The sequence below is a fragment of the Carassius auratus genome, chromosome 40 (assembly GCF_003368295.1).
Source record: "Carassius auratus strain Wakin chromosome 40, ASM336829v1, whole genome shotgun sequence".
In the NCBI taxonomy this organism is placed as follows: Eukaryota; Metazoa; Chordata; class Actinopteri; order Cypriniformes; family Cyprinidae; genus Carassius; species Carassius auratus.
Genome location: NC_039282.1, coordinates 9,534,082 through 9,550,195, shown reverse-complemented (window position 1 = coordinate 9,550,195; position 16,114 = coordinate 9,534,082). Strand labels below are relative to the sequence as shown.

Below are 16,114 nucleotides of genomic sequence, written 5' to 3'. Positions count from 1 at the left end.
AGACTCACTTTAATGATGACTGAAGTGAAGGATCCAATGGGGGAAAAAACGTGTAAAATAGACCCAAAAACTATGAAAAATGGTACATAAAATATTTGTGCATATAAAGGCCAAAGATTGTGTTTTGGCACCTTGTGGAGAGTGTTATTCTCAGCGTGATTTGTTTTGTATATGTTGTGGACGTTACATGTTGTGAAACTTTGTCCACTGTATACACAGTCACGGACAGCAGGGACTCATAACCGCTGAGATATATGCAGTGTTTTAAACATACATCAGATGCAGAATGGTGGAGTCCATAATTTTTCAGTTATTATCTGGTGTGTTTACAGAACTTCTCAAACACACACACACACCCCGTACAGTGCTAAAACGATAGCAGGGACTGGGTGGCCACATCCCCGCTGCTGATTTGCGCTGGTGGGGGAGGAGAGGAGCTGTTTGTTTGCTTTGCTGCACATACCCCCATGACAGGTGCTCGTAAATCCTGTTCTACTGGCTCAAAGCAAAAGAAGTGTGCCTGCCAGGGAAGAGACAGTGACTCGGCTGTTCCTGGTGTGCCCAGCAGATAGCACATACACACAGAGTGGCAAATAAACACTGCTTATATGATGCCACACGGTGGTGTAGTAATTAGAGGTAGGACCTACACCCGGACCAGAGGAACGTGAATCTGCTGGAAACTGTGCTCTTGAGCTCAAGGGCTGGACAGTGTGATCAGAATCTTTTATCATGGTACAAGCAATTTAACATTATAATCTACTTATTTTCACTAGACAAAAATTGTGTGTATATATATATATATATATATATATATATATATATATATATATATATATATATATATATATATATATATATATATATCTATAAATATGATCTATTAAAATATATAATTTGTAAATTAGTAAAATCCAGTCGATTGAATACTTTAATAATATAATTATACAAAGTACTATTCATTTGTAAAGTATTTTATTTACAGTAGAGTTCAATAAATTAAATTCTTTAATTATAAAATTATATGAACTACAATTTATTTGTAAAATATTTAACATAGTGAAATGCAGTAAGGTATACACATCAATAATATGATTGTTATACTTCATTATAATTATTATACAATAATATTCATCTGTATTGTATTTAGAGTAAACTCTAATAAACAGTTTTTTAATTATATAATTATATGAATTACCACTCATTTGTATTTAGTATAAGTATTTTGAATTTATTTGACTTTATTTGATAGATGCAAAACAAAGGATACAAATATTGGTCTTATTTAGTCTACACAAAATTATAGATAATAATAATAATAATAGTAATAATAAGTAGTAGTAAACAAAAAACAACAACATTACTATGGAAGCTTATTTCAGAAAGAGAATAATGAAAAAAAAAATTGGACTTTTGTCCATGTAATTTTTTTACTTCGTAATTTTCTATTTTTTATATGTACATACACACACACACACACACACACACACACACACACACACACACACACATATATATATATATATATACACACATATATATATATATATATATATATATACACACATATATATATATATATATATATATATATATATATATATATATATATATATATATATATATATATATATATATATATATATGTGTGTGTGTGTATATGTAAATATATATAGTATATACCTCAATAATTCAGATTTTTTTGTTTGCAGTTCTGAGAACTGTGAGATTTAAAGTCAGAAAAACAAGATATAAATGCAATTCTGAGAAGAAAACTCACAAGTCAAACTCATAACTACAAAAAGCCTCAATTGACTTTTTTAACATCTTATTCCTTTGCAAATAATGTAACTGCAAGATGTAAGCTCAGAATTCAGAGAACAAAGTCAGAATTTCTAGATGTAAGCTTAATTCTGAGTGCACCGCGAGGGCCTGCTCCCCAGAAAGCAGGCTCCAGCAGAACATAATCAAACCGTAAACACTAGTCCAGCGTGGCACAGACATTTCTGGATCCTAGAACGCTGTTTGCTGTGGGTAACCAGTGCATGCTTACACATTAGACTGAGTGACAAAGAACATGCAGGCTGAACATTAGAAGGAAACCAGACAGATCAAAGCATGTAAAGGGCCCTTCATCAGACTGCTGTGCCAGTGGAAATGCCAATGAGAGAGTGGACCCAATTTGTTCCCTCATTATGAGGGAGTGGGGGGGGGGGGGGGGGGGTAAATGGGACAGAGGGTGTAACTTACTCTGATAAATACTCTTTAAGAGTTCGGTTTCTTGTTTGCACTTTAATCGTAGCATGGATACAGTTGGAGTTGATAAGCACTCTCTCATCATTCTTCTCTCCAGGTCATGTGTCTCTGCCTGACAAGATGGGCTTTTAATAAAACTTGGCTGTCTGTGTAGTAGAAACACACAAAAAAGTTTGAAATTCATGATTTGTGACTAGAGAAAACCCCGTTATTCGGTAATGTGATATATCATGATTGTGGCCATGCATGATATTGTTATTGTGGGCATTTCAAATAAATAACAATAAGTGAATAAATATTAATTACTAATTATTCAGATTTGAATGCATTTTAAGAATAGCCTTCTTTTCCCATCAACTGGTTAAAATGTACAATGTGTTGTATGCTGTATCAAATCTGCATGTGCACTTTTTCATGTAAACAAACCCAACATTGATGAGAAGAGCATGGAATGAGTGAAGGAGATGTGCTGCCGAAAATGCACATTTACTCTCTGAAAGCAGATTGCACTGATGGAACAGCAGACATGCAGCCGTTACCACGGAAACCCCGTAAACGAAGCAGTTCCGCTACTTTCCGTATCTGAATAGGATTTAACAGCAAAAAGAAATTTTTATCAGCAATGCTGTTCATCACAGCACCAAATATTTAGGCTTAACAGGCTATTTATTTTCAAACTTTTTTTACATTTTAATTTCAATCTGGACTACAACATGCCTTGATACTGTTTGAAAATGTTTTGATACTTTATTGTTCAGCCACACTTTACATTAGGCTCCATTATTTTGCATTAGCTAATGCATTAGCCTAGTTAACATAAATTGCCAATGAAAAATTCTTCTAAATCATTTATTAGTCTTAGTTAATTTCAACATTTTATGACTCAAGCAACTAAGCAAAAGTTGTAAGTGTATTATTTAATGGACCGAAGTTAACATGAACTTACAGTTGTATTTTTTAAACAAAGTATAATAACTGTAACAAATGCTTGTGTTGCTCATTGTTAATGTTAGCACATTAACTAAGATTAACTAATGAGAACTAATGATGTACACTGTGCTTAAAAATAATAATAATAATAATAATAATAATAATAATAATAATAATAATAATAATTCATATTATCATTATTAATAAAATTAAAGGTACTATTTGTAAGATATTTGCAGTAAAATATCCAAAAACCACTGGGCTAGTGTTATATATTTTGTCCAGGTGATTACTAACACTATCTCTAATGTTTTCAACTACTTGTAAATCATGAGAAAATTCCCATTCTAAACAGTGACACGGGGCAATGCAGTCACCTGTCAATGACGTTAGTTACACTTTGTGACCGCCTTTACTGACGTAGAAACAACATGACAACAGTGTCGTGGACAAATGCGGAAATAGTGTGTAGCATCCAGCAAACCACTAGCTTGCTTCAAGCAGTTCCTTATTTACTTCTTCTTGCATGTTTTATTGTGGATTGTGTTACTTTTTTATAAAAGATAAATACTGTTTACCGTCTGCCGCTGGTTCTGTCGACAAGGACAGCTCCCTTAAACGTAAGCGTACGGACCAACCAAACGACCCAAGAAGAGTTTGAGACAAGAGTGTTGCATTTTCTAGATGGAGAGAGCTTCGCGACAAACTTCAACTAGAAAGAGATGCCCATCTCACTTGTGTTTTACTCGACAGTTGAGTTGTTTTGATTCGTATCTTTACAGAAAACGTATGCTATTATAACGATCAACAAGATTAGTATTATGGGGCATACATGCCAAACGCAGGGCATCGCGTCTCTAGACCCGCACGAGGATGCGTCTGATCCATAGTCTGATCGCGTCTTTGCCTTGGCAAATCGTTGAACTCGCATTTGCTATGCATGCCCAATTATTGTGTTTGAATGTACACAAGTGTATGTATTTGTTTAACGAGTGGTAATCGTTTTCATATCGTCTGATTGATGGCCGTCAGCGGTTGGGTAGAAGACAACAAATCCCATTATTCCACGCTCCTCCTCAGCGTCATCAAACCACGCGATTGTTATTGTTTTGGTAGTGCACCCTCTAGTGGCAGGTCCTACAATCTGTACCTTTAATAATAATAATAATCTGAATTATTATTACTACTACTACTAATAATAATTCTGATCTGGATACTGGATACTGGATATGTTTGTACTCTCGCATTTCTAGGATTCCTCATTGAGCACATGTGGAAACAGACCTAAGCAAAAATAACTACATGCATAGACAACACATTCATGGTGCTGTCTCACACACACACACGCACACACACAGACACTGTTGATAGTTATTTCACAGCCTCTCTGAGATTATCACTCAAATGAAAAGCTGGCATTAAGGGAGTCATCCTATTAATAAGTGGGCATTAGCAACATCCCAGCTGAGGGGCTTGTGAGTGTGTATGGGACACTATTATTGTGATGGCCTTATCCTGTATCCAGTTTACTCATTCCATCTGGGCTATTAATAGTAATGTGCCTGTGTGTGTGAAAGAGAGAAAGACATAGAGAGACCCCCTTCTGGATTAGAAGCAAAGTCCACTGCCAAACTGAAAAGACCCTATCAGAAAGGATGAAAAGTGGGAACTACATTCAAAAAGCCCCGCCCACATGTCAAAGTCCATATTTCATGGTCATTACAGAATGAGGTAAAGGTGGCCGGCCTCGACTGTGCTTTCAATTACATATAATGGAAACCTACTGTAACCTCTGCTGCCCTGGCACATACCATCTTCCAGCAAGGGCACATTTCTCATTTACTCATTAGAAACAGAGCAGCGCTATTGGTGGAGGCCGTGGTGATTTGTGTGTGGGATCAGACATCATCTCACTGTATGCAGACAGCCCTGAGGGTACAAACACAAGACAGACCAAACAGAGTCTATTGCTTCATGATAATTTCACAGAAAGTGCTTTTTATGACTATCGAGCATCCTAGCAACTGCCTAGCGACCAGCAAGCAAGCATTTCTTTAGAAGGAAATCTAGTGAGTAAGTGCTAAAAAGCAGGACTGCGGCAGACAGTAATCCGAGTTATGAATGATAAAACTTACAGTCCTGAAAAATGAATCACTTACAAGGATGACCACGCACAAACTCTAGATCTCACATTGCAGCTGTGTTTCTAACTAGAGCACAATGAGTTGAGTGCATGTCAAAATGAAAGCATATTCATGTTATAGCATGTAACGTCCGAACTCAACGAGGCTCTACTGTTAGATTACTACAGAGGTGTGAATGACTCTCCACACATATACTTAAAGGCTTAAATTATTCATTTTCTTCCATACACTTTCCTTTACCTTCTTTCACTGAAATAACACGAAGATAATGAATGAGTTAGAATAGAGCAAGAGAAAATGTTTCTAGGAAATGTGAGAAGAAACATTGTCCTCTGACACATGATGCTAACATCTGCTGTTTCTGATACATCAGTGGCTCGTGCTGTTCTACAAAAGCAGAATATGAACTAGAGTTTTACATTTGCTTGAGGAAACATGAACCGAGAAAACAGCATTTGCTTGTGCAAATCTCATCACCACAGTGCTAGAGTGTGTTGGTTGGTTGCCAAGGCATCACTACACAGTTGCTAGAGTGTTTGGACCATTTTTGCGCTTTGCAATGTGATTGTTAGGGTGTTAACAATTGAAATCATTAAATACAGATCTACTGTGAGCTCTAGGGTTTTTAATCAATAGTATGCACTATCAGTCTGTATTATATGAACGGTTTACAAATCACGTTGACTACTTAATTATCTGTATATATCTGAATATTTTGCAGCTTTTAAAATATTACATTTATCATGTCATACTTGTAATCAAGAACATTAAGCCAATTTGAATACACCATTCAATGCACTTTAATTAAATATACCAAATATTTAAAAAGCCAAATTTTCAGCAGTCATTTCAACAGAATTCAATGTGACATGATACTTCAGAAATGCTGGTTTGCTGCTCAATAAACATTCTTATTATCATCATTGAAAACAGTTGCGCTGCTTAATATGTTTTTGTGGAAACATTGACACTTTTTTTTTCAGAACAGCAATTGTTTGAAACAGAAATATTTTGTAAAATTACAAATGTGTTTACTTTTGATCCAATAAATGCATCCTTGCATTGAAAATATGATTTATTGTTTTCTCATTCCTAATTCTAATTAAAGACGCCAAGGACATGTTATACTATACAAGATTAATCTCTACGGATAAAAATGAATGAGAAAAAAACTTCCAGAGTGGGAGGGCAGCGTTACACTTTATAGCGATGCTTGCCTTCGCAACACCACTAATGTCTCTCAAATGACTTTTGTAATTCTATTGGTTTATTTGAACTGTTTCTGAATAGTATACAATGATAGCAAACTTTCCAAATGTGCTAAATGGACTAAACGTGGCCAAATCCATTAGGATAACAAACATGATTGATTCTGTATTTATCGCACAGGCTACGACTAGACCACAGCCTCTGTATAAAAACCCAAGTCAAACAAAATCACTCGGATTCTGCCAACATTAAGAAGGTCTTTTACTGCTAGCAGAGTAATTGGTTAAATAGTTGCTCAAGGCGCAGGTCTCAAATTTAAGCCAGCGGGATGGAAGGCTCATGCCATTTACAATTACAAACCACTCAGGCTGGTGGCTTAATTTGAGTTTTGATTCAATTAGTTGATTTAATTGCTGTCCATATTGCTTTATGTCTCTTTGATTGATGGGCACGGTCAATGTGACGGCCGCGGAGCTGTACTCCATGCCAAGCATCCTGAGATACACACACACGCACGCATGCGCACGCACACACGCGCACACACACACACACACACACACATGGAGGGTCTTTCTGATGGAGAGAGGTTCATTAAATCCCTGTAGCCCAAGGAGGAATCCTGCAGTCAGCTGGTCTTTCACTGAAAAGCACCATTGCTCACTCACTCGCCCTGAAACTCAAGCTTGCACGTCCAACACCAAACTGGACAACGGCAGTTTAAAACTGAGCTTTCATTTACCAGCAATAAACACATTAGAAACTAAAAAGCAATGTGTTTTCTACTTTGCATTATTGCCTTTTTGCTTTGCATTAGTAAGATCATGACTAAGCAATTAAATGATAGCACTAAATGATCTCGTCCTCTGTGAGCGCACATTTACCTGAAAGTGCTGGAATGCCTCTAGAGGAAGAATAAGAGAAAAGGTTTATTCACAGTACTGGGAGATGTGTGCGTGAGTGCTTTCCTAAGTGTGAGGCCATTAGAGAAACGAAAGCTGTGAAGGCAGTGACAGTTGCTTGCTTCAAGTCCTCTCTCCTCTTTTCACCTTCCTGGAAAGTGCTTCAGTCAGGCCAGTGATCTCATATCGGTGTGGACCGTTAGCGCTGTAACGCCTTTCAGCTGTGCTTTCAAGAAACCCTCCATTATGTCCTCTATCACTAATTCATGCAACCTCTTTTACTGATATATATACAGCACACGTGTAAATGTGAAAGGAAAGGGAGGAAGAGTTTGGAGAAGTAGGAAAGAGCAAGGTAAGTGTGGTATTGAATAATGAACTCTTCTTTATACTCTTGAGAAGCTAAACACAGTAAATGCCCTAGGAGTCTGAATGAGTTGTGGAATCACAGCTCTGACACGTAGCATGTCTCACCGACACCTGCCTCTTGCTTCCATTTGCAGTGCTCTCAAATGCCTGACGCTTTCGTCATGTTTCACCAACACCATGTCTAGACATCCTGGAACATCTTTTAAAAGAGCTCCTTTCAGCCCCTCAGCTGTCTCCTTTTCTTTCTCTCGGAGCTGCTACTTTCTGACTGTCGCTCCCTTGAGCGAGCTGTTAAGTGCAGTCTCAAAAAAATCCCACAAAAAGCCCATTTACTGCAAGCTTTGGTTTCTACTGTAAATCCCAGCTTCCATCCTTTTCTTTACTGTTTTAGCAACTAGTTTGTAGGCTAGTAGAACAAAGAGGTAAAAAAAAAAGCAGGGGATACATGCTAAAATGATATCCAGGCCCAATGTGTCACTGACGGAGACAGAGAGGCTCTGAATGCAGGAATTCTTCTTCATCATCTCACCCTGTCGCTGCACATTACTCTCACACTGAAGAGACTGATCGTGGGATGAATGGGTGACTGCTGAGGGGAGGAAACAATAATTGTGTTCCTGTTTTTATACTTCATTCCCCCTCCTGGCCATCTTACTACACATCTATCGGTTCACTAATACCACCTCACTTTCTTCTGTCTTTGTCCAACACGTGCTCTCACAGTATGAAGAACCATAGAGATTTGTTTTTGTGTTCCCGGTTTCAGACAATGTAAGTAATGATGTCAGCTACAGCTGAGCTCAACTTCAGGGTCGATGGTACTGTAAACTCACTGAGAGCTGCAGGCCATATCCTCAGCAACAGCTCCACAGAGTTCAGATCAACAGAAAGGGACCTAATATCCCTATGATCACACTTGTCTTCTTGTCCACAAATGCAGGGTGACTGTGTGCTGGTAGAGATGCACATACAGAGGGGAAGTTTAAAGACAAGGGAGTTTTAAATGACATATGGATGTATTTATACTTACCAAACTCACACGTACCCCCGCATAACAGGGCAGCTAAACATGTTTAGCAATGCTACAGACTTGCAGCACAACTTAATGGTCCAGCACGCTGCCACTGAGGAACTTGGGTTTGGCTGGAGATTGAGCAGACCCAGATTAGAGCTGGGTTTGTTTAGGAAATCTATCATCTGTGTGCTGCGTATAGGTGGTGGATGACTGATTAGCACAAGCTAAGTCCTTTGCATGGCGAGTGACTGGGCTGCTTTGCTTTCAGCTGTATCTTGTTGCTTTAGTGATGGCTATCGCACCACATTAAAATGAGCCGTGACATGATATGGAACACTCTTTCTGATAATAGCTTGCCATTTGGTGAAATAATACTTGTGTGTTATTCCAATTCAAACAGGGAATATTACTGTCATTAACCAGGTAAGCAAACAATGGAGGCTTTTCAGTACATCCAGAACAGGATCTACCCTGTTGTACGCTGGAATAAGCTGCTACGACAGTAATACCTGGAACTCAAGGCCTGTTTGATTCACTTTCATGGCTAATTCTCATTCAAACCTCACATTTTTGTTAGCATACATGAAACAAATATTAGATGGTGAGGCTCAGTCTGTGTAAGCATTAGCAACGACATTTAAATCAAGTTCGCAAAGTATCAGGTCTGTCAGACAGCAGGGAGACGTTCACATTGTACAAACATAGTACAGTGTTTAAGCTGAGAATATAACATTGTTATTTATAGCTGAAAGCATAATCAAATTAGCCAAATTATTAAATAAACAAACACAAGCACTTAGGGACTTGTAGAACTTTCAGAATGACGTCATTCTAATTCTGTGGAAAACACAGTGGAGTTCTGCATGCAGTTTCCTTGAAAGCTTACTAATAACCAATACCCCCCCCCGAAAAAACCTTCAAACAGGACCTGACAATTTTAGAAACTAAAACTATGACAACCAGTGAGCAAAGGGTAAAATATGGAGTGATGAATGTTTCGATGGCTTTGTAGAGGATGGAAAACAAACATCCTGCTTCTTTCATGACTGCTAACAGCCAATCGAGAGGAAGACAGATTTTTGGCGCCCTGGAGTGTCTAGCCATTGGAGAAGTATGTACAGATGAGTGTTACTGGCGGATGGAAGTGCATTGTTCCTAGTTTCGTGACAAAAGCTCTAATCATTGTAAGTTCAGGCGGTCACAGTTCAGTCAGCTCAGTGGTTTCCATTTATGTTGGGAAAACTATGCTTGCGTACATGCGTTCTTTTTTTTAGCAGCTTCCATGCATGACTGTTTAAGGGCCATTCGTAAGGATGTTTCTGTAATAAAGCTTCAGTGTTGGGAAGCTACTTCAAATCTGTAGTTAACAAGTAATTCAATATTAATAAATGAACGTATATCAACTGTGGTAAAGCTGAATAAGCAGTTAGCAACACTTAAATATTTCTGACACTTAGCTAACAACATTGACATACACACACACACACACATACACACACACACACACACACACACACACACACACACACACACACACACACACACACACACACACACACACACACACACACACACACACATATACAGTCTTGTTCAAAATAATAGCAGTACAATGTGACTAACCAGAATAATCAAGGTTTTTAGTATATTTTTTATTGCTACGTGGCAAACAAGTTACCAGTAGGTTCAGTAGATTGTCAGAAAACAAACAAGACCCAGCATTCATGAAATGCACGCTCTTAAGGCTGTGCAATTGGGCAATTAGTTGAAAGGGGTGTGTTCAAACAAAAAAAAAAAATTTCTGGGATTTAGCAATCCTGTGAATCACTAAACTAATATTTAGTTGTATGACCACAGTTTTTTAAAACTGCTTGACATCTGTGTGGCATGGAGTCAACCAACTTGTGGCACCTCTCAGCTGTTATTCCACTCCATGATTCTTTAACAACATTCCACAATTCATTCACATTTCTTGGTTTTGCTTCAGAAACAGCATTTTTGATATCACCCCACAAGTTCTCAATTGGATTAAGGTCTGGAGATTGGGCTGGCCACTCCATAACATTAATTTTGTTGGTTTGGAACCAAGACTTTGCCCGTTTACTAGTGTGTTTTGGGTCATTGTCTTGTTGAAACAACCATTTCAAGGGCATGTCCTCTTCAGCATAGGGCAACATGACCTCTTCAAGTATTTTAACATATGCAAACTGATCCATGATCCCTGGTATGCGATAAATAGGCCCAAAACCATAGTAGGAGAAACATGCCCATATCATGATGCTTGCACCTCCATGCTTCACTGTCTTCACTGTGTACTGTGGCTTGAATTCAGAGTTTGGGGGTCGTCTCACAAACTGCCTGTGGCCCTTGGACCCAAAAAGAACAATTTTACTCTCATCAGTCCACAAAATGTTCCTCCATTTCTCTTTAGGCCAGTTGATGTGTTCTTTGGCAAATTGTAACCTCTTCTGCACATGCCTTTTTTTTAACAGAGGGACTTTGCGGGGAATTCTTGAAAATAGATTAGCTTCACACAGACGTCTTCTAACTGTCACAGTACTTACAGGTAACTCCAGACTGTCTTTGATCATCCTGGAGGTGATCATTGGCTGAGCCTTTGCCATTCTGGTTATTCTTCTATCCATTTTGATGGTTGTCTTCCGTTTTCTTCCACTTCTCTCTGGTTTTGCTCTCCATTTTAAGGCATTGGAGATCATTTTAGCTGAACAGCCTATCATTTTTTGCACCTCTTTATAGGTTTTCCCCTCTCTAATCAACTTTTTAATCAAAGTACGCTGTTCTTCTGAACAATGTCTTGAACGACCCATTTTCCTCAGCTTTCAAATGCATGTTCAACAAGTGTTGGCTTCATCCTTAAATAGGGGGTACCTGATTCACACCTGTTTCTTCACAAAATTGATGACCTCAGTGATTGAATGCCACACTGCTATTTTTTTGAACACACCCCTTTCAACTAATTCAACTAATTGCCCAATTGCACAGCCTTAAGAGCGTGCATATCATGAATGCTGGGTCTCATTTGTTTTCTGAGAATCTACTCAACCTACTGGTAACTTGTTTGCCACGTAGCAATAAAAAAATATACGAAAAACCTTGATTATTCTGGTTAGTCACATTGTACTGCTATTATTTTGAACAAGACTGTATATATATATATATATATATATATATATATATATATATATATATAGTGTATATAAGTGTATGTGTGTTGCTGTCACAGTAAAGCTCTGTCCCGAGGGTCGAACTGAACACTCAAGGATGAAGAGGAAGAAAGAAAGAGAAAGCTTGAGAGCTGTGGCTAACATCCTCTTCACAATGAAGCTATTGTGGCATGTCCAGCTCCAACAGTGTGGGCTCTTCTTCAAGTGCACAAAAACCCACCGGCCTTAATAATTTCACAAGAACACATATATTTGGTTCAGTAGACAACAAAGGAGAGTCCTTTCAGCTTTCACACCACCATACACAATTACTGTAAAACATTTCCATAATCACAGTGCTGTGCTAATAAACTACATAAAACATACAAGCAAGCATTCAAATCTCTATATCAATGAAGAAACACAAACAAAATTTTGGCATTGCTATATCAATTTTTCCAGGTTATGACTACATCACTACTAGAAAACATTGGGAATCTTTAGTAGGGTGACACATTATCTGATTTTTTAAAAGAACCAGATTATTTAAAATGTGGACCAAATTAACTGACTGAAAAATATAAAAGACAGACGGTGTATTTGCATTTTCATGTCTACATCACTACTACTTTTTAAGAGCTCTGTGAGACTCAAGGGATAGGGAATTGAGAGCGTGCTCTCAGAACTGCGGGCTTAACAGGGAAATAAATATAAATGTGTTTTTTGGGGGTGGCTGGAGTAATGTAGAATGACAGAGACTTAATCCCTGTGTGTAACCTCAGTAAACACTGGCAGCGGTGGTGTGGGGAGGGACACCGCGCTTGACAGGTTTGAGTCCTGTCCTCTTCCCCCTGCTTAAATGGAATTTACGTTAGGTTAGCGCCAATGACAAAAATCCAATTTGCAACATTATGCCGCTGGTAAAATCTAATTTCAAGAGTTTTCTCTTACATCCCCAGCATGACGGTAAACTGGGAGTCTTGCATTCGCTCCCCATCGCCTGGCATGAGAAGAAATTCCCAGTTGTCAATTTTCCAATTTCACTGATGTTAAACTACGCAAGAATGCCAAATCTGAGCTCTGGAGGAAGGAGACAGAAGGAATGAAACATGGAGAAGTAGTTAGCGACTGATAACGTAGAAGAAGAAGAGTCTGAGATGTCCCCTGATGCCACAATCCTCTTCTGAAAAAGCGCCTGTGCGTGAGCAGATGCTAAGTGTCGAACCATCTGCTTTCCACCCTTCAAAGAGGCTCCTGGCTGAACCTGCCTTATTAAACAGGGCGCCCCACAACTACAAAGAACGCTGGTCAGGTATTCTGGCTCACCCACAGCTCAAGGACACAACCCCATGCTGCTTTACAACCGATTAGATAAATCCCACACCAGCCGTAAAGTCACGTCTCGATGGCAAACCTCGATCTGTGAATAGCCTAAGAGTAAAGTTATGGCACTTACACACTGAAAAAGAGTTTGAAATGGGGGTCTCATGGAGTTTAAACACCAAAAAGTGTTATTTACCTAAATACATAAGATTATTTACCTAATTCACACAGTGTTGTCTGTACACATACACACAACTCTTCAAAGGTTTGGGGTAAGATTTGTATTATTGTTAAAGAAATGAATTTGATGCATTAAATCGTTGATGAAAAGTTTTCATCTCAAAATCTTGAATCACGGGTTCCAACGTCTAGACACAACCCAGACACGACCCCATGGCAACAAATGAAGAGGCTACTTTGGGTGACTATAGGGTAATTACCAATATTCGGCCGTTACTCTCAGCACTTACTGCCACATTAGTCGGTACCTTCAACAAAGACCTAAATGGGAATGGCTTGAACTCTTAAAGTCTGGCACGGATTCTTAACTGCAGCCGCTCGTCTGGGTGAAAAAGACACAGACTGACATAACGGATGACTAGCACTCATCAGAGGCTCCAGCACCCTGTCCCCAGCCTGCTTATTTAGAGCCTCTCGCCACAATCCATTTTTCGTCCATGCTCTGGGTTTACTGCTTCTGGAGATGCTTAACATTACGTTCATCCACCAGCCCGTGGGGCCAAAAGTTGAGAGTAATGTGATCAGTAATGAATTTTGTGTTACATTAGGCTGTATAAATGGACGGACAAGCGCAGACTACAAGTGTCCGGGAGTCGGGCTTAATCTAATGATGCAAAAATAGAGACAGAACCAATTATGGAGAGGGCCAACTCGGAGCTGCTGCAGGGACTGCAAATGAATAGGTACAAATCAAATTAGTGCCTAATAGACGCGCTACGAGAGAGGGCCAGTCGATGCTAAATGCATTAGGGCCTCGTGACCTCGCTGCTCCAAGCAGCAGCATCCAGGATCCAACCTCCATCTTCTCCAGATATCAAAGAAAGTCTTGTTCAGACAAGGGGGAGGGCCGGAGAGCAGCAGCTTCCTAAATGAGTTAAACATTTGGATTGTTAAGGGTGGCTATTTCCCCCCTCATTTCGCTTGGTCTCTCCCTCAATGCGATTGACTTAATTTGTTATTGTAAAACCACGGAAATGTGTCTTTTCCTAGATCTGTACGGGAAATCACAGAAATACGCCAGGACGTATCCTTATCTCTGCATAATCCGAACAGGACTGAGGAGACATAACTGATTCCCCTAGTCACTGGAGGAGTAACTAAGAGCAAATCAAACAAAATAGGGTTTACCATATTAACCTCTGAGGGAGTTAGTTTGCTTCTGAGCTTAACGGGCTACTAATGAGAAGAATTTACTTGACTGAAGTTCTGTTGGCAGGTCTTTAACAACAACAATAATATTAATAATATCTGTGTTTTTTTACTATACACTCTCAGAAGTTATAAAAGTTAAAAGGTACATCTTTGTATCTTATTTACTCCTAAATGGTACACATATTAGCACCTAAACCGCAGGTAACACCCAGTGACAATTTTACACCTGTTTATCTTCTTGAACAAAGTAATCATTACATATTCAAATTCCTTTTGAACATCAGATAAAATAAATTTGTACATACAAAGAAATGTATCAGTGGGGTCTAAATGTTGTTCTGGGCCCCAATGGCTTTGATTATATGAACCAAAACACTTGACATTACTTTTTTGTTTCACAGCAGAGAGAAAGAGTGAATAAATGATTTTTGTTAGAACCATTCGTTTTAAATCTGTGATGTTAACTGTGTTTTTTAAATGGTATGCTAACTGACATACATTGCCTATATGTTGTGCATTAGAGAGAGGGTTTGCACTCACCTGTCCCAGAGCCCACAATATCTCTGCTGGGCGACTCTGACATTGCATCTGCCAGCCTCTCCTTCAGGCCCTCTTCTGTGGCTTCTACAGAGGACATGTGACGCAGTCCGAAACTCTCAGGCCAGCTGCCACACACCTCCAGCAGGGTGACGCTGCGGTCAAACATGCCTGCCAGAGAATAAATGAGAGACAAAGAGCAAACAGTTCAAACCTCAATTTTGATTCACACTGCATTAAAGCTCATTACAATTTAATGTTATCACTGCAAAATGCAAAATTTTTTCTGTCCCTTATAATCGTTGCTTATCTAAGTAAAAAACAAAAAAAGCAAATAACATGGCTTGAAAACACTGCAATTCTGTAAGTCTAGTTGAAGTCATAATGAACCTGAAAAGTATCTATGGCTATGCTGGTGTAACTCGGAGGTCATAAACAGCTATCTGTGTTACATCTGGCACACATAGCAGCTCAAACCTCAGCTGACCCCCCCTGCCTTCCTCTGACAGGGATAGCAAAGAGGAAATGACTAACCCCTGAAAAACACCACTTTGGGCCAGTATGACTTCAAACAAAAACACTAGGCTCATTTTTTTTTTTTCAATAAAAGAGGTATTGCATAAACAGGGGGGTGTTAAGGAAACACAGTTTGTCTGTCTCCTGTGATGCAGTATTTCAGACAGTGGCGTCTTTCTATTATACCGTAGATACCTGCTGCATGAAATACTGCTGCTTTATCTGAATGGCCTGTAGGAAGACCCTTTGATCTGCAGGCCAACGACTATCTGGCTTTGTCTGGCCTCCGCTGCAAACCCTCAGTCACACTCGAGGCCTCTGACAGGCGCTAATGCGCGGGCGAGAGAGGAGCGCGGGCGG

At 39.0% G+C, this 16,114-nt stretch overlaps 1 protein-coding gene across 7 annotated transcripts in view; it reads right to left on the bottom strand.

Moving 5' to 3' along the window:
• The window catches only part of bcas3 (BCAS3 microtubule associated cell migration factor), a 234,816-nt gene that overhangs the window by 2,361 nt on the left and 216,341 nt on the right, over window positions 1-16,114 (bottom strand). For all 7 annotated transcript variants that reach the window (XM_026226466.1, XM_026226465.1, XM_026226464.1 and 4 more), the window contains one exon: window positions 15,242-15,409. In XM_026226466.1, the coding sequence (XP_026082251.1) occupies window positions 15,242-15,409 (168 nt within the window). The remainder of the gene's footprint in view (window positions 1-15,241; window positions 15,410-16,114) is intronic.